The sequence below is a fragment of the Saimiri boliviensis genome, chromosome 13 (assembly GCF_048565385.1).
Source record: "Saimiri boliviensis isolate mSaiBol1 chromosome 13, mSaiBol1.pri, whole genome shotgun sequence".
NCBI classification, from domain to species: domain Eukaryota; kingdom Metazoa; phylum Chordata; class Mammalia; order Primates; family Cebidae; genus Saimiri; species Saimiri boliviensis.
This window is the reverse complement of record NC_133461.1, coordinates 85,260,707-85,287,796: the sequence shown is the minus strand read 5'-3', so window position 1 is coordinate 85,287,796 and position 27,090 is coordinate 85,260,707. Positions and strand designations below refer to the sequence as shown.

At 38.7% G+C, this 27,090-nt stretch overlaps 1 protein-coding gene across 2 annotated transcripts in view; it reads right to left on the bottom strand.

Moving 5' to 3' along the window:
• The window catches only part of GTF2E2 (general transcription factor IIE subunit 2), an 83,600-nt gene that overhangs the window by 30,951 nt on the left and 25,559 nt on the right, over positions 1–27,090 (bottom strand). For both annotated transcript variants that reach the window (XM_010348678.3, XM_074383907.1), the window contains 3 exons: positions 24,763–24,854; positions 5,358–5,465; positions 3,036–3,218 (listed from right to left, as the gene is read on the bottom strand). In XM_010348678.3, the coding sequence (XP_010346980.1) occupies positions 3,036–3,218; positions 5,358–5,465; positions 24,763–24,854 (383 nt within the window). The remainder of the gene's footprint in view (positions 1–3,035; positions 3,219–5,357; positions 5,466–24,762; positions 24,855–27,090) is intronic.

Below are 27,090 nucleotides of genomic sequence, written 5' to 3'. Positions count from 1 at the left end.
AATACAAAATGGAAACAACACTGTCATCCCGTTATTCAACAGGAAGATTATCACACAATATTTTGTGACAAGAATCTTTATCATCTCACTTTGCTAAAAGGATATGTGATAGTATTCTTTCTTCTTTTTGATTTGCGTTTTCCAAAACTTACTTGATACAGGAGTTAGTTATGTTAAATTCTTAATAAAACCTCTAATAAAGCTGTTTTCATCATTCCATTATTCTTACTTATGTAAATTATTCATAAAATGGCTTAAAATAGTATAAAAGTAACAGTCCACTAGATCCATGTGGTAAAAGGTGATGACTACAGGATGAGCAACCCAAATCCCAAAATCTCAAATCCAAAATCCAGAACTTTTTGAGTGCTAACATGACATACAAATGAAATACTTACTGGGGGGATGGGGATGGTGGCTCATGCCTGTAATCCAAGCACTCTGGGAGGATCACTTGAGGTCAGGAGTTCAAGACCAGCCTGGCCAACATGGTTAAACCCTCATCTCTACTAAAAATACAATTAGCCAGGCATGGTGGCAGGTGCCTGTAATCCCAGCTACTTGGGAGGCTGAGGCAGGACAATCTCTTAAACCCAGGAGATGGACATTGCAGTAAGCCAAGATCATACCACTGCACTCCAGCCAGGGTCAAAGAGCAAGACTCTGTCTTTTTTTTTAAAAAAAAAAAAAAGAAAGAAAGAAAAGAAATATTGGAGCATTTTGGATTTAAGGTTTTCCGCTTTGGGATATTCAACTGGTATAATGAAAACATCCCCAAATCTGAAAAAATCCAAAATGCAAAACACTTCTGGTTCCAAGCATTTCAGATAAGCAATAGTCAAATTGTACATATGTAAAATAAATGAAGGAACCTGAAGGCATTGCTAAAAAAATTAAAGACGTGAATAAAGGAAAAGAATTCTGCACTTACGTATTTAAAAACTTAATGCAGTTACAATTAATAACTGTATTAACTGATAGGGATTACACTGAATATGTAGATAACTTTGAGTAGTATTGACAGTTACACAGTTTCACCATGTTGTCCAGGTTGGTCTCAAACTCCTGACCACAAGTGATCCGCCTGCCTTCGGCCTCCCAAAGTACTGGGAATAGAGGTGTGAGCCACTGTACCTGGCCTGATTAATGTGGCTTTGTAATATGTTTTGAAATCAGGAAGATTTCAAATGTAAAGACACTTAACATGAAGATAACTTTGGGTAGTACTGACAGTTACGATGTAATCCCTATCAAAATCCCAAAGGCATTTTTTTGCAGAAATGGAAAAATCCATCCAAAAATTTATATGAAACCTCAAGGGACCACAAAAACAGCCTGAAATGGTTTGGATCTGTGTCCCCATTAAATCTCATGTCAAACTGTAATCCCCAGTGTTGGAGGTGGGGCTGGTGGGAGGTGACTGGATCATGAAGATGGATTTCCCCCTTGGTGCTATTCTCCCGATAGTGAGTTCTCATGAGATCTGGTCATTTAAAAGTCTGTGGCACCCTCCCCATGCTCTCAAAATGGAAATGGGCGCCTGTAATCCCAGCTCCTGGGCCATGTAAGATGAGCCTGCTTCCCCTTCAACTTCTGCCACGATTATGTTTCCTGAGACCTCTCCGGAAGCTGAGTAGACACCAGCATCATGCTTCCTAGACAGCCTGCAGAACCGTGAGCCAATTAAATCTTTTCTTTATAAATTACCCAGTCTCAAGCATTCCTTTATAGCAGTGCAAGAATGGACTAATACAAAGCCAAAACAATCCTGAAAAACAACAAAATTGGTGACCTCGCTCTTCCTGATTTCAAAACATATTACAAAGCCACGTTAATCTGGCCAGGTGTGGTGGCTCATACCTGTATTCCCAGCACATTGGGAGGCCGAAGGCAGGCAGATCACTTGAGGTCAGGAGTTTCAGACCAATCTGGCCAGCATGGTCAAACTGCATCTCTACTAAAAATACAAAAATCTACCAGGTGTGGTGGTGCATGCCTGTAACCCCAGCTACTCAGGAGGCTGAGGCAGGAGTATCACTTGAACTGGAGGCAGAGGTTGCCGTGAGCCAAGACTGCATCACTGTGCTCCAGCCTGGGTGACAGAGCGAGACTATCTCAAAAAAAAAAAAAAAAAAAGCTACATTAATCAAAACAACGTACTACTGGCATGAAAAAAGACATATAGGCCTATGGAACAGAATAGAGAGCCCAGAAATAAACCTTCACATACAGTATATGGTCAAATGAATTTCCACATGGGTACCAAGACTAAGACTATTCAATGGGCTTACAATTAAAAAATACACCAGCTGGGCTTAACAAGTTGGAAGTGAAGAAGAAAAGTCAGTGAATTTGACAACAGATTAACAGAACAGGAAAAAAAAAATGAAATAAATAAAAAGAGCCTCAGGGACTTGTGGTACAGTATCAGAAGGTCTGACATGTATAATTCCATTACCAAGAAGCAGAGGATATAAATGGGCAAGTTTTCTCCTACAGGTAGCAAAAAGGATCAACCTGCTTAATAAGTTGACATTAATCAGTAGCAACTGTGACAAATGGAAACAAGCAGCTTTCTCCAGTACTTTTCAAATTTAAACCAGAAATGTAATCTGTATCAATAGGACTTTCATAGATAGCGCCTTCAGGACTTCAAAACAGCCAGGTTATTAACCAATGCTTTTGTGATTAATACCTCTAGTTCCTCAGGTAAGGAACATCTACTAGTATTATAGAAGATGCTCTTATTTAGGAACTCTATTCCCTTTGAGGAAAATTTTCCAGAAATATGCTGAACAGTCTAACAATCATACAGCAACAACAGGAACCTACTAAAGTTACACAGAGACAGCTGCTCCCTCTCCTGCTCGGTGGCACAAGACAAATTTCAAATCTTCAAGTGGCTCACTGTAACCCTATTTGTATATAATGGAAGCTTTAAAAACAACTGTTAAATGTTTGATATTTTTAAAATCAAGAAGTTATTATTCATTCAAATTATATCAAGACATAGAAAGAATAGAGAGATTAGTTACCTTGACAGCTTTCTGGGAATTGGGCAGTGCTTCTTCTATGTCTTCTAAAAGAATTCCTCCTAATCCTCGCTGGTCATGCTGATCTAAGAGCCTGAGTAGGGCCTTCTTATCTCTCACGTTGTACTTGGGCTTGAAAGCATATTTCCCATCTATTACTTCAATTTTGGGATTGTTGACTAAAGCCTGTAACCGTGATAAAAGCGATACAATTGTAATATATTAACAAATGGAAACATAAATACTAAATTCTTTTTTTTTTTTTTTGAAATAGTCTTGTTCCGTCTCCCAAGCTGGAATGCAGTGGCGCCATCTGGGCTCACTGCAACATATGCCTGAGGGTGCAAGCTATTCTCCTGCCTCATTCTCCCGAGTAGCTGAGACTACAGGTGCACACTGCCACATCCAGCTACTTTTTTTATTTTTAGTAGAGATGGGGTTTTACCAGGTTGGCCAGGCTGTTCTTGAACTTCTGACCTCAGGTGATCCATCCACCTCAACCTCCCAAAGTGCTGGGATTATAGGCGTGAGCCACCTCGCCCAGCCCATATATACATATATACATTCTTAATTCTACTAATTATTTTGAAATGCAACAGTAGCCAAAACAGTGGCAAATTAAAAGTACCTTATGAATGCAAACTGGTAGGCCTAAAATCCTGGACATCCAGGATTCCAGAACAGATCAGCCCAGTGCTCACTTTTTACAAAAGAAACAGTGTATTATTTACATAAATTATTTGAAGAGAAATAAGCCATTTTATCAGAACTGCTTTGAAAAAAAGCTAAATCCATATTCTTTTAGAAGTCAAAATGGGTACAAATCATTAAAACACCCACTAATATTAATGGACAAAGTAAACCGAGTAGTGCCTATTCCACCCACTAAGTATAGCTTATCACATACTGGCATTATAACGGGAGGGACATTATCCTTACTAGTCAATGGTCTTTCTCACCTGCTGTCAACTGGCACTGGCAGCTGTTGAAGGAACTGAAAAGGACCAGACTAGCGCATACAAGAGCTTTACCTATAATCGCAGCTTGAGAATGAAACTGAGTAAGAATGCAGGAATTACTGAATGTAATTATGTTTCTAGTGAGTTCTGTTGTACAGCTAATATCAGAAGGAAAGCTCAAGAAAGAGCAACCCTATGTATTTTCTTCTGCAGCTGCCAGCCTGCCCTGAAAGGAGAGAGAAGAAACATAGAAGAAAAAAGGGAGAACAGAATAGTAAAATGGTCAAAGTAATTGATAACTATATGTTGGCAGTCTATGAAATCTCAAGGTTAGGTAAACCAGCAAATTTAAATGTGGATTACCATTGTCTGTATATCACTAATACAATGAGCTACAATGATACTGATTAATGGAGATGTTATATTATAAAAGTCAAAACCTATATTTTGCGTGGTAAAAAATAAATGAATTATATGTTAGTAATTTTATATTTGGTTTCCAGAATCTAACTCTGGTCCTAGAAAGTTGTCTACTTAGTTTTCACTTCTTATCTAAATTCAAAAGCGGTAAACATCTGAATTTTTAAACGCTATTCATTTCCAAATTAGCACGGTCACTGAATGTGTTGGGGTTTCTTCAAATGGTGTGTGTTCATACAGTATTCATGACTTTTTTCCCACATACTGTCATAATAGCAGTAATTGTGCAACAAAGTATCTTCTCGTCCCTGTAGTACCTAATGCTTTAAAATTTTCTAAAACAAAAACAATTCAATTTAAAAGCACACAAATTATAAATCTGGCAATTCAAATTAAGCATTAATTAATTTGTAAAAAAACATAAGTGGAATTGGTACATTGACTTCTTTACAACTTTTACACAGAAGTTTACCTTTAACATTATGAAATACATACATACATAAAAGTATGTGAAAACCAACAAATCAGTATTATAAATGCGTACATCCAAAAAACAACCCTACACGACTTCTTTTAGGAAAAGTAAAAACCATTATCAGATTTCATATTAAAAACATTCTAGACAAGGCCCAGTGGCTCATGCCTGTAATCCCAGCACTTTGAAAGACTGATCACTTAAGGACAAGAGCTCAAGACCAGCCTGGCCAACATGGTGAAATCCTGTCTCTACTAAAAATACAAAAATTAGCCTGGCGTCATGGCACATGCCTGCAGTCCCAACTACTCGGGAGGCTAAAGCTGCAGTGAGCTGAGATCGTGCCACTGCACTCTAGCCTGTGCAACAGAGCAAGACTCTGTCCAAAAAAAAAAAAAAAAAAAATTCTAGTGACAGGAAATCTCTTAATAATCAAATAATTTTTTAACAATGTGTTAAGCCTGTTCTTACCTCAGTCATTAGCCATTGTTTCTGCTTGAGTCCAATATCTAAATGCTGTGTTTCATCCAAAATTTCATCTAAGGTTAGAGGATGTGTATCTCCTCGCTGATGCCGTGTCTATTGAGTGAAAATATTGTTATTAGAACATAGTTTTAAAATGCTAGATGCCTTAAATCATAGTTACATGTATATAAATCTTTTCATACATAAATCTTCTCAGGAATGAAAAACATGTATTATTCCAGGTAGTATAATTATACTGATGAAGAGCACACACTCTGAAATCAGTACTGAATTGAGACTCACTGCTCTATAAAATCAAATGATAAACTGACAAAAATATGCACTTCATATCACAAAGAGCTAATCTGCCTAACATTTCAAGAACGTCAAAAACCTAACAAACTAGTCCAGGCATGGTGGCTCACAGCTGTAATCCCATCACTTTGGGATTATACTTTGGGAGGCTTGAGGCAGGGGAATCACTTGAGGTCAGGTGTTCGAGACCAGCCTGGCTAACACAGTGAAACTCCATCTCTACTAAAAATACAAAACAAATTAGCTGCACATAGTGGTGCATGCTTGTAATCCCAGCTACTAGGGAGGCTGAGGCAAGAGGATTGCTTGAACCTGGGAGGCGGAGGCTGCAGTGAGCTGAGATCATGCCACTGCACTCCAGACTGGGGGACAGAGCAAGGCTCTATCTCAAAAACAAAAAGAAGAAAAACAAAAAAAAAGGCTGGGTGCGGTGGCTCACGCCTGTAATCTCAACACTTTGGCAGTCCGAGGCGGGTGGATCACCTGAGGTTGGGAGTTCAAGACCAGCCTGACCAACATGGTGAAACCCTGTCTCTACTAAAAATACAAAACAAATTAGCTGGGCATGGTGATGCACACCTTTAGTCCCAGCTGCTCAGGAGGCTGAGGCAGAATTGATTAAACCCAGGAGGCGGAGACTGCAGTGAGCCAAGATCGTGCCATTGCACTACAGCCTGGGTGACAATGCCACAGACTCCGTCTCAAAAAAAAAAAAAAAAAAAAAAAAAAAAAAGCTAACAGAAAATAGCCCAAAGACAGAAACACACAGATTACTAACAATGACCTTAAACATATGAAAAGACACTCAACGTTCACCAAGCCATCTTATATCTAGAAACTCACCCTACAGATATACCAGCACCACATAGGAAAGTGACTTATGGTTACTGTAGCATTGTTTAAAAGTAAAATATTAGAAATAACCCAATCGCCCATAAATAGAAGACGATTAACCACAGCACATCCATCCTACTACACAGATGTTCACAAAGTAAATGTAAAAGTTCTCTATGTGCTAAATTGAAAAGATGTCCAGGACAAATTAATACATTAAAAAACATATGTATCATGCCTATCCAATGAAAACACAAACACACACACACACACACACACACACACACACACACACACGTAGATACCAAAAGCTAAAGAGGATGCAAAGGAACAGGAACTCTCATTCATTGCTGGTGAGTGTGTGAAATGGTACACTACAAAAGACAGTTCAGCAGTTTCTTACACTAAACACTCTTACCATTCAATTAATCCAGCAATCATGATCCTTGGCATTTACTCAAATGAGCCAAAAATTTATGTGCATATAAAAATTCCCGAAGGTTGCTTACTACAGCTTTATCCATAACTGCCAAAAGCTGGAAGCAACCACGATGTCCTTCAGTAGGTGACTGGGTAAATGAACTGTGGTATTCACAGCCAATGGAATACTACCCAGTGCTACAAAGAAATGAGCTATCAAGCTATGAAAAATCATGGAGAAACCTTATATACATATTACTAACACAAAGTAGCCAGACTAAAAAGGCTACATACTGTATGGTTCCAACTACTGACATTCTGGAAAAGGCAAAACCATGGAGACAATAAAAAGTTTAGTGGCTGCCAAGGGTTGCGGGGAGGGAAGGAGAAATAGGCAGAGCCCTAAGGTTTTTTAGGGCAGTGAAAATACTTAGTAGCATACCATAGTGGTAGACACAGGTCATTATATATTTGTACAAACCCACAGAAAGAACATCACTAAGAGTGAACTCATGTCAACTATGGACTTTGAGGGGTATTTTGTCAATGTAGTTTCATCGATTGTCACAAATGTACTCTTCTGGTGCAGGATGATGACAGTAGAGGAAGCCGTGGGGGGATGGGCAGAGAATGGATGAGAATTCTGTACTTTCTACTCAATTTTGCTGTGAACCTAAAACTACTCCAAAAAATATTTTTAAAGTAAATAAGAAAAAAGTATATATGTTAAAAAACATTTTGGGCTGGGCGTGGTGGCTCACGCCTGTAATCCCAGCACTTTGGGAGGCGAGGCGGGTGGATCACGAGGTCAAGAGATCAAGACCATCCTGATCAACATGGTGAAACCCCGTCTCTACTAAAAATACAAAAAATTAGCTGGGCATGGTGGCGCATGCCTGTAGTCCCAGCAACTCAGGAGGCTGAGGCAGGAGAATTGCCTGAACCCAGGAGGTGAAGGCTGCGGTGAGCCGAGATCACGCCATTGCACTCCAGCCTGGGTAACAAGAGCGAAACTCCGTCTCAGAAAAAAAAAAAAAAAAAAAAAAATGCAGTATAAACCGAAATAAGTATACATTTGAATTGTTTCTGCATAGAGAATCACTAAAAAAGTCACAAGAAATTAATAAAAGAGGTTTACCTGTAGGAAGCACAAGAGGGGTGAAAATCAGTAGGATGAGGGGTGAGAACAAGACCTCTTCATTATACCTCATTATATAACGTTACTTTTTGTACAAAGAGATATGTTATTTATTCAAAACCAAAATAACTCTTCAACAGAAAAGAAAAAATCATCCATGCTCCAAGTTTCCTGACAGTGAGCAGGTTACTGAACGTTGCTGGACTTCAGTAGGCCCTGGAAAACTAAATAACCACTTCTCCAAACTAAAAGATATAAACAGCAGATGGACTAACATACCATGCACAAGAACAATTCATTGAGCGTTTGCTGTGAATTCATTCACTTATTCATTCAAATTTACTGGTAACTACTATGTGCTGAGAGTATTGCAATGAGACATACAATAAAATGCAAACTACTTCTGCCTTTAAGAGTACCCAATAGAGGAGAGAAGCTAAACATACAAGCTACCAAAGTTAGATATGGCCGGGCACAGTGACTCACATCTGAATCTCAGCAAATTGCAATGTCGAAGTGGGCAGATCGCTTGAACTCAGGAGACTGAGACCAGTCTGGACAACATTGTAAAACTCCAACTCTATCAAAAAATATACATCTATACAAAAATTAATCATGTGTGGTGGCATGTGCTGTAGTCCCAGTTACTTGGGAGGCTGAGGTGGAATGACTGCTTGAACACAGGAGGCAGAGGCTATAGTGAGCTATGGTCATGCCACTGCACTCCAGCCTGACAGAGGGAGATTCTGCTCAAAAAAAGCTAGGTATACAACTATTTGTCAAGAAGACACCTTCAATCAGAATAAATAAAAGAGAAAACTAAACAGACTGAATGATGACATAACTAGAATAGAGAGAAATGCCTGGCAGCTACGGTACAGCACAGTGCATTTCCCATGTGGGGCGTACACACCCTAGGGGCAAGAATGAGTACCTCAGGATAATGCTTTAGAATATTTATCACATTGTTTTTAATTTCCATTTAAAAATTACACTTTACGAGGCTGGGTGCAGTGGCTCATACCTGTAATCCCAGCACTTTGGGAGGCTGAGGCAGGCAGATCATGAGGTCAGGAGTTCAAGACCAGCCTGGCCAACATAATGAAACCCCATCTCTACTAAAAATACAAAAAATTAGCTGGGCATGGTGGTGCACACTGCAGTCCCAGCTATTCAGGAGGCTGAGGCAAGAGACTCGCTTGAACCTAGGAGGAGGAGGTTGCAGTGAGCCAAGATCACGCCACTGCACTCCAGCCTGGGCGACAGAGCAAGACTTCGTCTCAGAAAAAAAAAGTTATGCTTCGTTAACTAATAGTGAATATGTGGAACTCCTTTGCTCCCAAGAGTGGCTCCTTTGCTTCATGTCAAGGCATCCACGTTTCTGATTGTGACATACATGAAGGAATCCTCAGGCAGGACTGGGAATCCCACATGACAAAGGGCCAGCAGGCGCGGACTCGCTCATTCCTTCATTTTCAGGATTCTGCAACACAGTGGGACTGGCCTCCTATTAGATGGATTGTGGTGAATTTTTTTTTTTTTTTAAGACTTTTCAAATGCAGACACTGTAGAATGCTTTCACAAAGCCATAAGGAATGAACTACAGGCCTGGCACGGTGGCTCATGCCTGTAATCCCAACACTCTGGGAGGCCAAGGCGGGTGGATCACCTGAGGTCGGCAGTTCAAGACCAGCCTGACCAATATGGTGAAAACCTGTGTCTACTAAAAACACAAAAATTAACTGGGCATAGTAGCAGGTGCCTGTAATCCCAGTTACTTGGGAGGCTGAAGCAGGAGAATCGCTTGAACTGAGAGGCAGAGGTTGCAGTAGGACAAGATCGCACCATTGCACTCCTGCCTGGGCAACAGAGTGAGACTCTGTCTCCAAAAAAAAAGGAAAAAGAAAAAAGAAATGAATTACAAATTTCTCTTTACAAAAAGGCAAATGTCTCAAATCTGCTCAATATTCTACAATTATAGCAGTTATTTATAGTTTGCTGACAATAATTTTAAAAATAATTAAAATAAGTCATCTGTTCCTTCAAAGTAAAGCTGGCATTTAATAACGTGTAAAAGTAACCACTTTTTGAAAGAAATCCATGCCATGAAAAGAGCATCTTGAAAAAGACTCCTTTGGAAATATTTCCATCATTACATGATTTCTGAATTTAAAAGGTGTAAGAATGAAAACTGTCTTATCTGCTTATCTTAAAAATGTTATAAACTATTTTCTAAACTTTATTTTTCTTTCTTTCTTTATTTTTGAGACAGAGTCCTGCTCTGTCGCCAGGCTGGAGTGCAGTAGCGCGAACTTGGCTCACTCCAACCTCCACCCCCCAGGTTCAAGGGATGCTCCTGCCTCAGTCTCCTGAGTAACTGGGACTACAGGCACAAACTACCACACCCAGCTATTTTTTTCAGTAGAGACAGGACTTCACCATGTTGGCCAGGATGGTCTCAGTCTCCTCAAACTCCTGACCCCATGATCTGCAATCCTCAGCCTCCCAAAGTGCTGGGATTACAGGTATAAGCCCCCACACCCAGCCTATTTTAGTAATTTTATAGTACTTTGAGTACTGTTTTACAATCTTTATTTTTTAAAAAGTCTTCCCACCCTCTGTGAGTTTAAAATCAAAATTGTCAATAATTTTAAAATTATAATCCATTTTGAATATTCTGCATAAATATGTTAAAAAAACAGGAGTTTACTAGCCAAACTGTCAAGATTTTTAAAAAATCAGTGTCATAATCTTGTAACAATGATCTACAGCCCCTGAGTGAATAATGTATACTCTCTCTCCAAAGACATACACATCCAAATCTCTTGTCACCTGTGGCTGTGTTACCTTGTATGACAAAAGGGACTTCACTGGTGTGATTAAACCAAGGATCCTGAGACAGGAGACATTATTGCAGATTCCCAGGTGTCTCTTATAAGGGAAAGAGGGAGGCAGGAGAGTGCCAGTGAATCACAAGAGATATGACAACAGAAGAGATTGGAGGAAGGGCTATGAGTCAGGGAATGCAGGTAGCTTCTAGAAACTGACAGAAGAAACAGATGCTCCCCTCAAAGAGCTTCCAGAAGGAACTGGACCTTCCTATAGCCTGACTTTAGCCCAGCAAGCCTGCATTTTGGACCTCTGACTTCCAAAACTGGAAGATAATCAATTTGGTTGTTTTAAGCCACTAAATTTGTGGTAATCTACAGCAACAATAGGAAACTTACATATATATATATATACACACACACACACACATACATATATATACATATATATAAAACTTAGAGATATATACATATATATATAAAACATACATATATATATACACACACACGTGTGTGTGTGTGTGCACATTCCTTTGAGATCTATAAATCTCTGAGATCTATAAATCTTTGTAAGGATCTTTATCACTATGACAACAGTTAAAACCAAGTACACAAACAAACTAAACTTAAAATAAGACCTTCATCACTTTGAAAGAAATGATTAAATGAAGATGTTTCTGACACAGTACTTGTTTAATCATACTGCTTTCAGTCAGCAAAAGAGCTTCTTACAGTGTTAAAAAAAAATTTTAATAGCATTATGTGAGGCCAGGTATGGTGGCTCACGCCTGTAATCCCAGCACTTTCGGAGGCCAAAGTGGGCAGATCATGAGGTTAAGAGGTCGAGACCATCCTGGCCAACATGGTGAAACCCCATCTCTACTAAAAATACAAAAATTAGCTGGGCGTGATAGTGCACGCCTGTAGTCTCAGCTACTCGGGAGGCTGAGGCAGGAGAATGGCTTGAACCTGGGAGGCAGAGGTTGCAGTGAGCCGAGACTGCACCATTGCACTCCAGCCTGGTGACAGTGAGTCTCAAAAAAAAAAAAAAGTATATTTTACCTTTTATCTCTTTTTCATTTTTGTGTAAGCTTAAAACATATACAATGTATCAGTATAGTAATAAACTAGTGAATATACAAAAAGCAAGCTAAGAAATTTTAATAGTGGTAGCCAAACTGGGCATGGTGGCTCACGTCTATAATCCCAGCACTTCGGGTGGCTCACCTGAGCTCAGTAGTTCAAGACCAGCCTTGCCAACATGGTGAAACCTCAACTCCACTAAAAACACAAAAATTAGCCAGGCATGGTGGCAAAACCCTATAATCCCAGCTGCTCAAGAGGCTGAGGCAGGAGAATTGCTTGAACCCTATGGGCGGAGGTTGCAGTGAGCCAAGACTGCACTCCAGCCTGGGCAATAGAGTGATATTCCGCCTCAAAAAAAAAAAAAAAAAAGGTAGCCAAGAAAAAATGGCAGAGAGCAGTGCAGTAGACTTTTGGATATATGGATCTGAAACACACAGCCTAAACTAGCAGGAATAATGGAGGTTAGCGTAGTTTTACTTTGTCAAAGGACAGCCAATATGAGCCTTTCCAAAATATTATTCCATATTCTCCATTATCATTGATTATTAAATTTGATCTATTTTCCTTTGTTTCCTTTACATTAAAATCTTTTTTCCCCATTATAATCAAATACCTAATTACCAAAAAGCCAACCTAACCTGGAAATATAAGCAAATAAGAAAACAACTCAAGAAAAATAAAAAAGTACTAGCCTTGTATTATTTTTAAATTAAAAATAAATGAAATTATTGGAATCAGAATAAAATCAATGACAGAAGTATAATCAACATATGAAAGCCTAACCATTTTCACTGAGCTTTGTAAACAGAGAAGCCAAAAATGCAGCTATCAAGTTGCCAAGGGGAAGCTATTAGATCAAAATGAGTGATGAGCAATAAAAGACTAAAAGAAACTCAAAATCCCTTCCTCATAGGTCAGGAATTAAAGAAAAATGAAAAAGTGCTTATAGAGAGTACATACATAATGCCCTAAAACTAAAGACTTGATTTAGTTTTCAGTGAAGAAAACATTTTTGTTAAATTTCTTCCTAATTATTGGATGACTTTTGGTGTGCTGCATTTCGTATTTTATTTCACTTTCTTATTTTCTAATTGCAAATTTGTAGAAATTGATTTCATGTCGTCTGCAGTTTTACTTCTTCCTTTCCAATTTTTATGTTACTACTACTTTCATGCCAGGAAGAACTTTCAGGACAATACAGAACATAAGTTGTGACAATTTGGTAACCTTGTCCTTTTCCTGACCTAAAGAAAACACATTTGCTATTCTATCGTTAAGTATGATGTTAAATCTAGGTTTTCATAGTTGCCCTCTTACCACTGGGTTTCTCAACCAGCATTTCACAAAACTCTGGGGTTCCAAAAGAAACCATGATTTTTAAAAAATTTAAAAAAATTTTTTTTTTTTTTTTTTTTTTTTTTGAGACACAGTCTCACTCTGTCGCCCAGGCTGGAGTGTAGTGGTGCAATCTCGGCTCACTGCAACCTCCACCTCCCAGGTTTAAGCAGTTCTCTGCCTCAGCCTCTAAAGTAGCTGGGACTACGGGTACCCACCACATCTGGCTACTTTTTATATTTTCAGTAGACAGGGTTTCACCATCTTGGCCAGGTTGGTCTTAAACTCCTGACCTCATGATCCACCCACCTCAGCCTCCCAAAGTGCTGGGATTACATTTTTTTAACTCCTCACATCATGTGATGCTAGTATTCACAATAACAGGCAACTACTGAACAGCCAAACTAATGGTTTCATAAGGAATCTTTCAGCACCGTGTGGCAGTGTGCAAGTAGAGCTATGTGCACTTTGCTAACGCCACTATCAGGGTTTTTTTGTTTTTAGAGACAGGGTCTCACTCTGTCACCCACGCTGGAGTGCAGTGGCATGATCTCAGCTGACTGCAACCCCTGCCTCCCAGGTTCAAACGATTCCTGTGCCTCAGCCTCCCAAGTAGCTGGGACTATATGCATGCACCATCACGCCCAGCTAATTTTTGTATTTTTAGTAGAGATCGGATTTTGTCATGTTGGCCAGGCTGATCTCAAACTCCTGACCTCAAGTGGTCCACCTGCCTCAGCCTCCCAAAGTGCTGGGATTACAGGCGTGAGCCACTGTGCCTGGCCTACCACTATCCATTTTTTATGCAACAGGGGCAGGTAGGCCATTGATAATTGGTAAGCTCTTTATGGCACAAACTAAAGCACAGTAAGGCTGACAATGTCAGCAAACCCTTCCCAAATTACATCTTCCAACATTCCTTCACACAGTGCCACTGACTTACAGGAGCAAACAAGCTCTACTGGTTTAACAGAAAATCTAAGGAAAACATTCATTCTGAACAAAGAATTTTGACACATCAAGACTCAATTGCTTCTTACCACTATGAAATGTTGCAAAACATGGATTATATAGCAATAAAAGTAAAACGTATTGTGAAGTTTTCATATTTTTTGCAACTTTCTCAGTTATCATTCCCTTTAGTTTTATAACTTATTAGCATTTATATCTTATAAACACATCTAATAGTCCAGTGTGATAATTTTTTTTTTCTTTTTTTTGAGACTGAGTCTCACTGTCTCCAGGCTGGAGTACAGTGGCACGATCTCAGCTTATTGCAACTTCCAACTTCCTAGTTCAGGCAATTCTCCTGCCTCAGCCTCCTGAGTAGCTGGGATTACAGGCATGTACAACCATGCCCAGCTAATTTTTGTATTTTTAGTAGAGGCAGGGTTTCACCATGTTGGCCAGGATAGTCTCGATCTCCCAACCTTGTGACCCTCCCACCTCGGCCTCCCAAAGTGCTGGGATTACAGGTGTGAGCCACCGCGCCTGACCCAGTGTGATGATTTCTGAAGATGCAGTTTGTGATAGAAGATAATTCCAAACCTAGGCCCAGGAAAAACTCTAATAAGGTTAGTAAAAAAAAACTATAATGTTCTGGACCATGTTACTGCACCAGTGCAGCAAGAGATAGAGAACAACAGGCTACCACTACAGTGAAAACTACTCATCAATGCATTTTACTGAGCTAGAAATCCAAGGTGTCCTAGTCCATTGTGCAGCATCTGCTGCAAACAATTTACAACTCCAGCAAAACTGGGGAGAAAAAACAAACAAACAAAAAAAAAACACTGAAACAGAAATCACAGCTATAGGACAAGTCAAGGTACTTATTGGTACCTCAGAGTAAAGCTCTTACTTTTTATTTTTTAAATCACATTCAGTGGAAGGGCTTATAAAGCAAGTTATTAGTAGCAAAAAGCGAGGATGTGGGTAGCATCACACCACTGATAGGAACCTAATCATGTCAGCGTGTTCAATGACAGTGAGTAAAATGCACATCATGAGAAAGTGAATGGCTCTACTCTCAAACAGTATGGTAAGTTGACAAACTGATGGCATGTCACATGATGCTAAGAGGTTAATTTAATAAACTGAGAAACAGCTTGTTTATCCAGGCAGACAAACCAACAGATTTCACCATATATGTTTTGTACATTTTTAAAACAATACATTTCAATAAAAATTTTTGTGCTGCAAGAAAACTACCATAAACAAAGCACATGACATATCAATGCGATGTCTTCATATCTGGAAACAAGAAGTCCATCTTAGAGAAACTGCGTTGGCATCTACAGTGAAGTTCCCTATTAGTGGCTGTCTCACAGCAAGATTTTCTCTCTCTTGTTTAAAAAAACAAAAAACAACAAACAAATAAAAAACTCATGACATTGCTTTTTTTCAGAGAGGTACTATCATCAAAAATCCCTGTAAGATGTCTTGAATGGGCCAGGTGCAGTGGCACACTTACAATCCCAGCACTTTGGGAGACCAACACAGGAGGATTGCTTGAGACCAGGAGTTTAAGACCAGCCTGGGAAACAGCAAGACCCCATCTCTATTTAAAAAAAAAAAAAATGTCTTGAATGATGTTTAAAAATGATTTGCTTTGGGCCGGGCGCGGTGGCTCACGCCTGTAATCCCAGCACTTAGGGAGGCCGAGGCGGGTGGATCACAAGGTCAAGAAATAGAGACCATCCTGGTCAATGTGGTGAAACCCCATCTCTACTAAAAATACAAAAAATTTGCTGGGCATGGTGGTGCGTGCCTGTAATCCCAGCAACTCAAGAGGCTGAGGCAGGAGAATTGCCTGAACCCAGGAGGCAGAGGCTGCGGTGAGCCGAGATCGCGCCATTGCACTCCAGCCTGGATAACAAGAGCGAAACTCCATCCCAAAAAAAAGTGATTTGCTTTATTAAACACAGACCAGTACACTTGAGCACCTAAATCTCTTGCTACATACAGAAATCCAGTGGCTTACCGGAGGAGGTATTCTGAACAGAACGCTGAAGCTGAAAGCTGAATTATAGAAGTAGTTGCAAGAAAATAGTAGGCCATCCTTTACTGAGTGCTTTGAAGATGAAGAGTGACTGCAGGAGCTAGCCTCTTACCAGACTTTTTTAAATAATATGAACCAGTTGAGTAAGTTTAGAAAAAAATATTTGGACTTTAAGTGACAAGACATTTGGATTTCAAAGGAAAACTGAATCTCCGGAAAAATGATGTGGCAAAGGAAATCTTGTGATGCTGTTTGGACTTGAAAGTGAGGAAGGATAGCAGCAAGTCTGAAGCATTCTCAAAACCCGCCTGGAAGAACTACAACACAAAATTAAACAATATTTTCCCCTTCCTCCAACACAATGTGAACCTGGGTAAAGGATCCTTTCTTATCTCAAGCTTCTGCCCAACTGATAACAAGTATAAATTGCCTACTTTGATAAGCTGAAAGAAGAAATCAAGTAGAACATTTTAAAAAAGAAAAACACTCGTTTCCTCTGCCTATACCACTGACTTGCACTAGAGTGGAGATCCTTTCTGAGGAGGAAGGAGCAACTACACACACAAAGACCAGGCTAGTAAGTTGGGCAAAATAAATCCAAAGCCAAAAATAGCATTCTCCTGTCAAAAGAACACTGACAATTATTATTAACTCATCATATCCACAACTTACTGATTAGGTTAATATATGCGAACTGGAGGTATAACAATTATCTGAACGGGTTCTCTGAGACCTGAAAATTATTTCAAGAGTTCCTCTACAGTAAGAAGATTGAGAAAGGCTGCTCTACTGCACTGAGGAACTTTGCCTCTATTAATTTGCTACACGTTTTTATCATAAATTGGTATTAAATTTTACCAGAAACTTTGTCTATATCCACTGAGGTGATCACGATTTTTCTTTATTCTATCAATGTAACTTACACTAATTAATTTTCAAATATTAACCATCTGTGCATTCCCAAACTTTACTCCACCACAATTTATTATCAGATGTATGGACATACATATATTCACATCTCATATTGGAACAGATTCAATTTGTTTGCATCTGTTCACATCTTTTTAAGCATTTTTATAGCTGTATTTAGTAGATATACCATCATGCAATTAAATACTTTATTTAAAACTGTAAATAGAGCCACATTCTTTTTTTTTTTTTTTTTTTGAGATGAAGTTTCACTCGTTACCCAGGCTGGAATGCAATGGCACGATCTCGACTCACCGCAACCTCCGCCTCCTGGGTTCAAGTAATTCTCCTGCTTCAGCCTCCCGAGTAGCTGGGATTACAGACGTGCGCCACCATGCTGGGCTAATTTTTTTGTATGTTTAGTAGAGACGGGGTTTCACCGTGTTGACCAGGATGGTCTCGATCTCTTGACCTCGTGATCCACCCGCCTCGGCCACCCAAAGTACTGGGATTATAGACGTGAGCCACCGTGCCCAGCCATAAGATCCGCATTCTTGACCCAACCCTACTACTGACCAAGACTGTGTCTATGAGCCAGTCATTTAATGTCTCATGTCTATGGACTTCCAAGTTTCTAAAATCAAAAATAATTGTCAGAAATAATTCAGATGGAAGCTAGGCCAGTGGTTCTCAAACTTCAGCATGTATCACAATCACTCGAAAGGCTTTCTAAAAAAAACAGACTGTTGAGCTATACTCCCAGAGTTTCAAATTCAATAGGTCTGAAAAGGGCACAAGAATTGGTATTTCTGACAAGTTCCCAGGTGATGCTGGTACGGCTGCTGTCTGGAGAATGACATTGCAGAAACATTAAGCTAGAATAAACCTAAGTAACCAAGATTTTTCGACATAGTGTTTTACACAACTGAGACATAGGGATAATGGTAAAATCAAGAGAAAAACCATTTTACCAAAACAAAGTACATCCTTAATTTGTCATCTGAGAATTAAAGTACTGTCACATATGAAGAAAGAGGCTTCCTAAGGGGATTTTCATGACAACTTGGAGTTCTTTTAAAATTTACTCTTTTAAGCAATAAAATTTCTTTTACATTAACTATTTCCATAAAAAACCTTCTAAAATAAACCATAAAGTTCCTCCATCATCTTAACCAGGTCACTAAACATAATGTAATCTTTTCTGACATCTCAGTTGTTGCTGTTCCAACATAAATTACTGGGCTGTGGTGAAACAGTAACCATCTTAGGGGCCTGTGAGGTAAGGGGAGCAGTTTGTCCCCAGGCTGCCTGTTCTCAGTATGACTCTGAAGTTCCTGTATCCGCCCTTAATCTTTTCTTCTATTGAGTACTTTGTCCATAGTTATCACTATCTGCTGTAAATGTCACTGTACCTGTCTCAACTAGTACCCTGGTGCCTCCCTTGGAACTTTTCCACATAATTTCTAAATCATTCTCATTAAGCCATTAAAGAGTTTCCCTATTAAATGCATAAACTCTAACGGGCCTACCTGTTGTCTTTCTTTTTTCTTTCTTTCTAGAGGTACACAAGAGGCAGTGGGAGACTTCCCAAGAAGCTGTTTACAGATATCTTCCACATGTACTTCTTCCCTTTTAAAACAGGCCCTCCCCTCTTTATCTTCCAGCTCTGTGCCCCCCACAAAAAAGTATGAATCTTACCTCCATTCAGAATTTATGATGCAGAGCCTGAAGGAATAATAAACTCCAGAGACCCAAACAAACAGACAAGCCAAAATATTATTTCAGGGAAGCATTTATGAATGGTAATTGGGTGCCATAAACGATCCATTACTGGAATTCTTGTCTTTTCCAGTCTCATATTTTTCACAGTTAAAAATAAGACATTTTGGCCCCTGCTAGAACATCCTAAATTCTAATATATCATAATCTGTGCACAATTGTTTAAAGTTTCCTTTAACAAGTATTCCCCCCACACTCCCACCTCCACTCAGTACTGTCCAAGAATGCATTGCTCTTAGGGGAGAATATGATAAAAGCAATGCAAAGAGAACACTGGTTTTAAAAGAAATATATAAAAAGACATAAATTTTTTTTTTTTTTTTTTTTTTTAGAGACAAGGTCTTGCTGTGTCACCCACCCTGGAGTGCAATGGTCAATCTTGGCTCACTGCAACTTCCACCTACCAGACTCATGTGATTCTCAGCCTCTCAAGTAGCTAGGATTACAGGCATGCACCACCACACCTGGCTAATTAGAGACAGGGTTTTGCCATGTTGACCAGGTTGGTCTCAAACTCCTGGCCCCAAGTCATCCACCTGCCTCAGCTTCCCGAAGTGCTGAGATTACAGGCGTGAGCCACTGCACTAGGCCAAGAATTTAAATATATGCAACTCTCAAAACTCATTCCTTGAATATTTATTAGCTAGAAGAAAAAGCTATTCAGAGAGCTGAAACAATATCAGTTAGGGAGCCTGACTCCTTTAAGTATAACAGAAATAATTTCCAGGACTGCCATGTCATTTCAAATTGTGCTATGTGAGAGTCACAGATAAAAACATTTAAAACCTATTTTCTCAAATAATATCATTAAAGTTTTATTCTAATTAGTCAATTCTCATAGCTTTTCAACAGTTTAATAGTTCTACCTTCTACTAACAAAAAACAAGATACGCTAGCTATACCAATGACTAGTTTTAAGCAGTATCTTTCTCTTTAATTAAGTACCCAAAATAAAAATGTAAAGTTATTTCTAATTCATTTGCTTTTATTTACACCTAATAGCTGAGATCAGAGATCAAAAGATGTAGGAACACACATTTAAAAAGGAATAACAAGCCAGATCCAGTGGCTTACGCCTGTAATCCCAGCACTTTAGGAGGCTGAGGCAGGCAGATCCCTTGAGGGATCCTCTGAGCCCAGGAATTCAAGACCAACCTGGACAACACTGTGAAATATTGACGCTACAAAAAAAGACAAAAACTAGCCAGGCATGGTAACACATGCCTGTAGTCCCAGTTACTGGGGAGGTTGAGATGGGTGGATCACCTGAGGCTAGGAGGTCAAGGGTGCAGTGAGCCAGGATGGTGCCAGTGCACTCTAGCCTACGTGACAGAGTAAAACCCTATCTAGAAAATAATAAATAAAGGAATAACACAACTTTTATCATATCCCTTGCTTCATATTTTACTTAATCTTTAATCTAACATAAGCAACATACGTTTTTTAAATTATAAAAACAAATTACTGTAATTCTTTTTGAGTCATATAACTTTCATCTCAAATACCTCAGTAATACATTTTAGTATGCATTCTACAATTTATTCCCCAATGGTTTTCATATCATCTCAAATATCTGTTCATTTATTTATTTGAAATTTAAAATGAAGGAAAATTTTATGATTCAAATCGTTTGTTATGGCTAGTTGGTTTGACAATGGAGACTGGCTTTGTTAACAAGGAGATATTTTCTAAAAATTGAGTAAGCTAAACCTTCATCCTAAAGGTTTTCACAAAAATATATTTTAAATAATTTTAATCAAAAAAATAGGAAAGCTGTATTAACGTTAAAAGTATTTCCATTTTCTCAGCTGCTTCTCATTTTAAAGAAAGCACCTATGAAGGGAAGGAGGGGAACTGATATAAGACATTTGATAAGTCTTGCTAAAGCCTTTTTGATATGCTTCCTAGGAGCTAAGAAAATAAATGGTTAAGCACTAGGTAACAAATCCTTTGGCAAGCTGGGTGGTTTCCATTCTTTTTTTTTTTTTTTTTTTTTTTTTTTGAGACGGAGTTTCACTCTTGTTACCCAGGCTGGAGTGCAATGGCGCGATCTCGCTCACCGCAACCTCCGCCTCCTGGGTTCAAGCAATTCTCCTGCCCCAGCCTCCTGAGTAGCTGGGATTACAGGCACGCACCACCATGCCCAGCTAATTTTTTGTATTTTTAGTAGAGACGGGGTTTCACCATGTTGACCAGGATGGTCTCGATCTCTCGACCTTGTGATCCACCCGCCTCGGCCTCCCAAAGTGCTGGGATTACAGGCTTGAGCCACCGCGCCCGGCGGTTTCCATTCTTTTGCAAGTATCAACTGATAGATGCAGGATGAAATCACTGGTGATTTTTGACATATAACTTAGAAGATTTTGATATCATAAAATTTCCATTAGAATTAACTTATATATTTGAACATCTATGTCTAAGCACTTAAAATCTACAAAATCTCAAAACAGAAACAGATCTGCCAAACACAGGAACTAATGGAAGAAGAAAGGAGACAGCTGCATTCATTTCATTAAAGAATAAATTTCTGATACAAGATGAATTTCATCAAAACTTTAATCTATGTATGTTAATCTAATCAACTGTGCACTAATACTAAATGTAAAATAACTCAAACCATAAGTCGTTTTTTAACACTTAGGGTTTTATGGTCATAGGAAAAACATTTTACATTTTAACTTATTTACAAATTATTGTGGCAGAAAAGTTTGATGGATAATCAATAAATGATTTTTTTTCTTTTTTTTTTTTGAGACAGTTTCCCTCTTGTTACCCAGGCTGGAGTGCAATGGCGCGATCTCGGCTCACCGCAACCTCTGCCTCCTGGGTTCAGGCAATTCTCCTGCCTCAGCCTCCTGAGTAGCTGGGATTACAGGCACGCACCACCATGCCCAGCTAATTTTTTGTATTTTTATTAGAGACGGAGTTTCACCATGTTGACCAGGATGGTCTCGATCTCTTGACCTTGTGATCCACCCACCTCGGCCTCCCAAAGTGCTGGGATTACAGGCTTGAGCCACCGCACCCGGACTAATAAATGATTTTCAAAGTAAAAATACATGACATTGGGATAAAATTCAAAGGGAGTAACAGATGGGACAAACAAATTCAACGAAAAATTAATTAAAATTCCCAATCATTAAGGTCGTTTGTTTCTATACTTTTAAATTAATAATGGCATTTAGATTCCATTAGATAGATTTAAAAGTGATGTATTTTGTTGAAATACTACAATATACTAGTAATTCCATATTTCCGGTCACCTTTTAACTTTCTGCTTGAGCCGGGAAAGGTGGCTCACGCCTGTAATCCCAGCACTTTGGGAGGCCAAGGTGGGAGGATCACGAGGTCAAGAGATCAAGACCGTCCTGGCCAACATGGTGAAACTCCATCTCTGTAAAAAATACGAAAATTGGCTGGGCGCATGCCTGTAGTCCCAGCTACTCAGAAGGCTGAGGTAGGAGAATCACTTGAACCTGTGAGGCAGAGGTTGCAGTGAGCTGAGATTGTGCCACTGCACTCAAGCCAGGCAACAGAACGAGACTCTTATCTCAAATAAAAAAATAATAATTTTTTTGCTTGAACAATGCCACTATTTAAGCTTTTACTAACATCATCTAATTATCAACTTAAATATGTACAAAGGGGTACACAGTTTTTCAAAACTGTTTTAGGTAACACAAGTAAAAATTCTGAAGTTCACTGTTCTAAGACAAAGTCATAAGTAAGCCACCTAGAGAGGTAAAGACCATATTAACAGAATAGCAAAAACATGGCACTTAAAAGTCAGTCTCCCTCAGCAGAGTGACAGCCCTGAGGGTGGGCATTTTTTTTCTGGGAATTCCCACCATTTATGCCATAAATAGCAAATAGTAGACTTTCATAACTGTTTACCAAGTGGGGAAATAAACGGATGAAATGAATGAACTGTGAATACTTCAGTGTCAAAATATTTAATGGGGAGTTATAAACTAACATATTTATACTATAACTCAAATACAAGCCACAGAATTTAGACTCAGCTAGACACCAAGTCTCTTAAATTACAAAAGAAAAGCCTTAGCACAGTTAAAAATCTCATTTATTTTAAGCAATAGATGGATCAAATTAAAATAACAAATACAGTACTGTCTCACTTTTTCAAGAGATGCAACTAGTAACTAAATGGGATAAGAGTTTGGCAGAAGAAGGGAGCAAATTCAAAATTACTTAGCCATATTAGCTAAAAATGAAATTCACTTTAATAAATTTAGTTAAGATTCAAAGCCTCTGGTCAGGCATAGTGGCTCATGCCTATAAGCCAAACACTTTGGGAGGCTGAGATGGGAAAATCACTTGAGCTTACAAATTCGAGACCAGCCTGGGGCAACACAGTGAGACTTCATCTCTTCTAAAAATAAAAAAAATGGGCAGGCACGGTGGCTCATGCTTGTAATCCCACTACTTCGGGAGGCTGAGGCAGACAGATCACGAGATACTGAGATTGAGATCATCCTGGCTAACACAGTGAAATCCCATCTCTACTAAAAATACAAAAAATTGGCCGGGTGCAGGGACTCATGCCTGTAATCCCAGCACTCTGGGAGGCCAAGGCAGGCAAACCACGAGGTCAAAAGATCAAGACCACCCTCGCCAACATGGTGAAACCCTGACTCTACTAAAAATACAAAAATTAGCTGGGCATGGTGGCATGGCCCTGTAGTCACAGCTACTTGGGAGGCTGAGGCAGAAGAATTGCTTGAACCCGGGAGGCAGAGGCTGCAGCGAGCCAAGGTCGTACCACTGCACTCCAGCCTGGCACCTGGTGACAAAATAAGACTCTGTCTCAAAAAAAAAATAATAATAAATAAAATACAAAAAATTAGCCTGGTGTAGTGGCACACACCTGCAATCCCAGCTACTCGGGAGGCTGAGGTAGGAGAATCTCTTGAACCCAGGAGACAAAGGTTGCAGTGAGCTGAGAATGTGCCTCTGCACTCCAGACTGGGCAACTGAGCGAGACTCCATTTCAAAAAAAGAAAAAAAGAAAGAAAGAGAAAAAGAGAAAAGGAAATTATCCAGGCATTGTGGTGCATGTCTGTAGTTCCGGTTACTTGGGAGGCTAAGGCAGGAGGATCGGTTGACCACAGGAGTTCAAGGCTGCAGTGAACTCTGATCGTGCCACTGAACTCCACCCTGGGCAACAGAGCAAGGCTGTCTCCAAAAAAAAAAAAAAAGACTCAAAGTAAAGTCAAAATCGTACATGATCAAAACTTAGTATTCAAAAAATACTAAATATTCCATCAAACATTAAATTCTAATTCTTTTGTGAGTCAATGTTCTTCTAAGACTCTCAATAAATATCTAATTTTCTCCCCCAAAATGCAGAAAAGCCATCACCACCATCTGCCCAAACTAGTACTTTCTACTTCTCACATTAATGCAAGTAATATCCGGAAAAATTAATCACATCCTCCCATTAGCTTTACCAGCCTGAATTTCATTAAGAGGTGCTATGTCTACTGCCTAGGCACACTCTTATGAAGTGAAGTGGTGGGCTGAAATTGTACGCTTGAGTTAATGCAGATTAAATATACTTTGGTAACTTACTGCAATGCCAAATTAATATAATGTAAAAGGCTTAAAGTATAATTGGCATATAATAAACTGCACATATTAAAAATGTACAATTTTGATGTGTACAGAAATTTAACTTCTGAAAACCCTAATCCCTTTCTTTTGCCAAAAAGTTAAATAGGACTTTTGTTATTTGAGAAAAGTACTTACCTTCATGTAATTCACAATCTTAGCAAGAACACCAAACTTATATCCAGAGCTTCCTGATAGAACTTTCAAGTTAAATGATCCATTGCTATGATCTGGAAATGAAGTTCAAAAAAACAGTAACATCGTCATATTAAATGTGATTATGACTCTTGAGCAGCTGAGATAATTTTAATGCTGGTAACATTTCTTGAGTTTTTCATCTAATAAATTCTACCCTGTAAAATTTTGGTGAAAAATACAGAATCTTTTCAGTATATACATTAAACTACCAATTTTCTCATTGAGGGTAGAAACAAAATATAAATAACTTAAAAGCACTAAAACACAGTTTTTTAAATAAGTATCCTTATTGTTCACGCCACTGCACTCCAGCCTGGGCGACACAGAGAGACTGTCTCAAAAACAAAAAGAGGTATATTTATCACATTCTTTCTTTTTTTTGAGACAGGGTCGCATTCCCATTGCCCAGACTGGAACTCAATGGTACAATCACAGCTCACTGCAACCTTGACTTACCAGGCTCCAGTGATTCTCTCACCCCAGCCTCCTGAGATGCATGCCACCATGCCTGTCTAATTTTTGTATTTTTTGTAGAGATGGGGTTTCGCCATGTTTCCCAGGCTGGTTTCAAACTCCTAAGCTCAAAAGATTCACCCACCTCAGCCTCCCAAAGTGCTGTGGTTACAGGTGTGAGCCACTGCACCTGGCCCCCTTCCCCTTTATCTTGTTTTTTTCTTTTTACTTTTTAATTTTTTTCTTTGCTTCTCAGTCCTCAGGAAAAGCAGTTACCTCATTCTTAATTCTGATTAGGCTCACTCCATAATCAGAAGTATAGTTTATTTAACAAGGGAACAATACAATCCTCAATCCCATCCATAAAGCTAACACAAGGAGTGAATTACTTCTGAGGGATGAAAAGTTCAATATATCACTTATTAGATCAATTTCTGCTTACCAATTTAAGACCAAAAAATAAGAATTAATTAGTGGAAACTAATAGAAAAAAGATACCACAATTACTTTAAAGTAAGCTTTACAGATAAATTAGAAGTAAAAAGCACTACCACTGCATAAACATGGATGCTTGCTTTAAAAAGCATCACAGCACTGCCTCCCCACTTTGAGAAACTCTCCCTTCTCCTTCTCTATCTGGTGTGGAAAAACCCATTAAAAAAAGATCATTTGTTTCAGAACATCCATCATTTTGTTGCATTCCTACAGGCAGAAACCTTACACCATTGCATCACAAATGCATTCCATTAGTCATATGGAGGAACAGTAAAAAATCCATCATAAATACTAGAAAAACATCTTGGAAGTACACAATCTATTAGCAAGGCATGAGATCAGATATTATAAAGTTCCCATGTGGCTGATCCACAAAAAGAGAGGTTAAGTAAAAGGGAAGGGGAGAGCCAATCTCCAGCACCAGGTTGGTAATAATAATTTAAACAGAAGATTGCATTAGAACAACCACAAGTCAAATGTAACAACTGTCAGAGATCCAAAGGAACAGCTTCTAGATGGCAATATAATACTCCTTTGAGATTAGTGAAGTCTTTATTGAGTATGCTTTTTTGAGACTAAAATGAAACTTCATATGCAATTTTCCTTTAAAACTAACTGTTACAATCTTGACAATTAATTGGCACACTGAAGTCTAAAGTAACAATAACATTAAGAATGCATTAAAGGTGCTTTTCCATTCACTATTTTAATTATGAAATATTAACTGCGGAGTTCATTTTCTCAAGGTATTTGGCACACTTGTAATAATAAAAGTAACTAATATTTACTATCTGCTAAATACCATGGTAAATATTCATATGTAATCCCTCCCAAAATTCCAACTTAAGAAGTATTACTGTCCCTTTTAAACATAATAAAATGGAGGGTAGTAAGCGACAGAGTACAGATTCAAATCCAGTGTGAACCCTGTGATAAAACTCATTAAACAGCCTTTACACAGATTATTCCATCTGAAACCGGCCATTGTGTCAAAGTACAGAAATCTGTGACTGCACATTTAATGTTTTGTTGTTTAAATTTAGTAAAATAATATTAAGCTTACGCCACACTACTGTATAAACAACTAACTGGGAAGACTATGAAAAAGAGATGACAATATGTTAAGGACAAACACCATACAAATGGCCAATTATTCAACACACACAGTTGTGCTTATTTATGTCTCTAGCATCCACTACTAACTCAATGCCAAGCTTAGTAAACACTCAACAAATATTTGTTGAATTAATGACTATAATACAGATATTTCCATGCATTCCTTTATGGTTCCAGAAACTAATGGACCAATTCATCTATTAT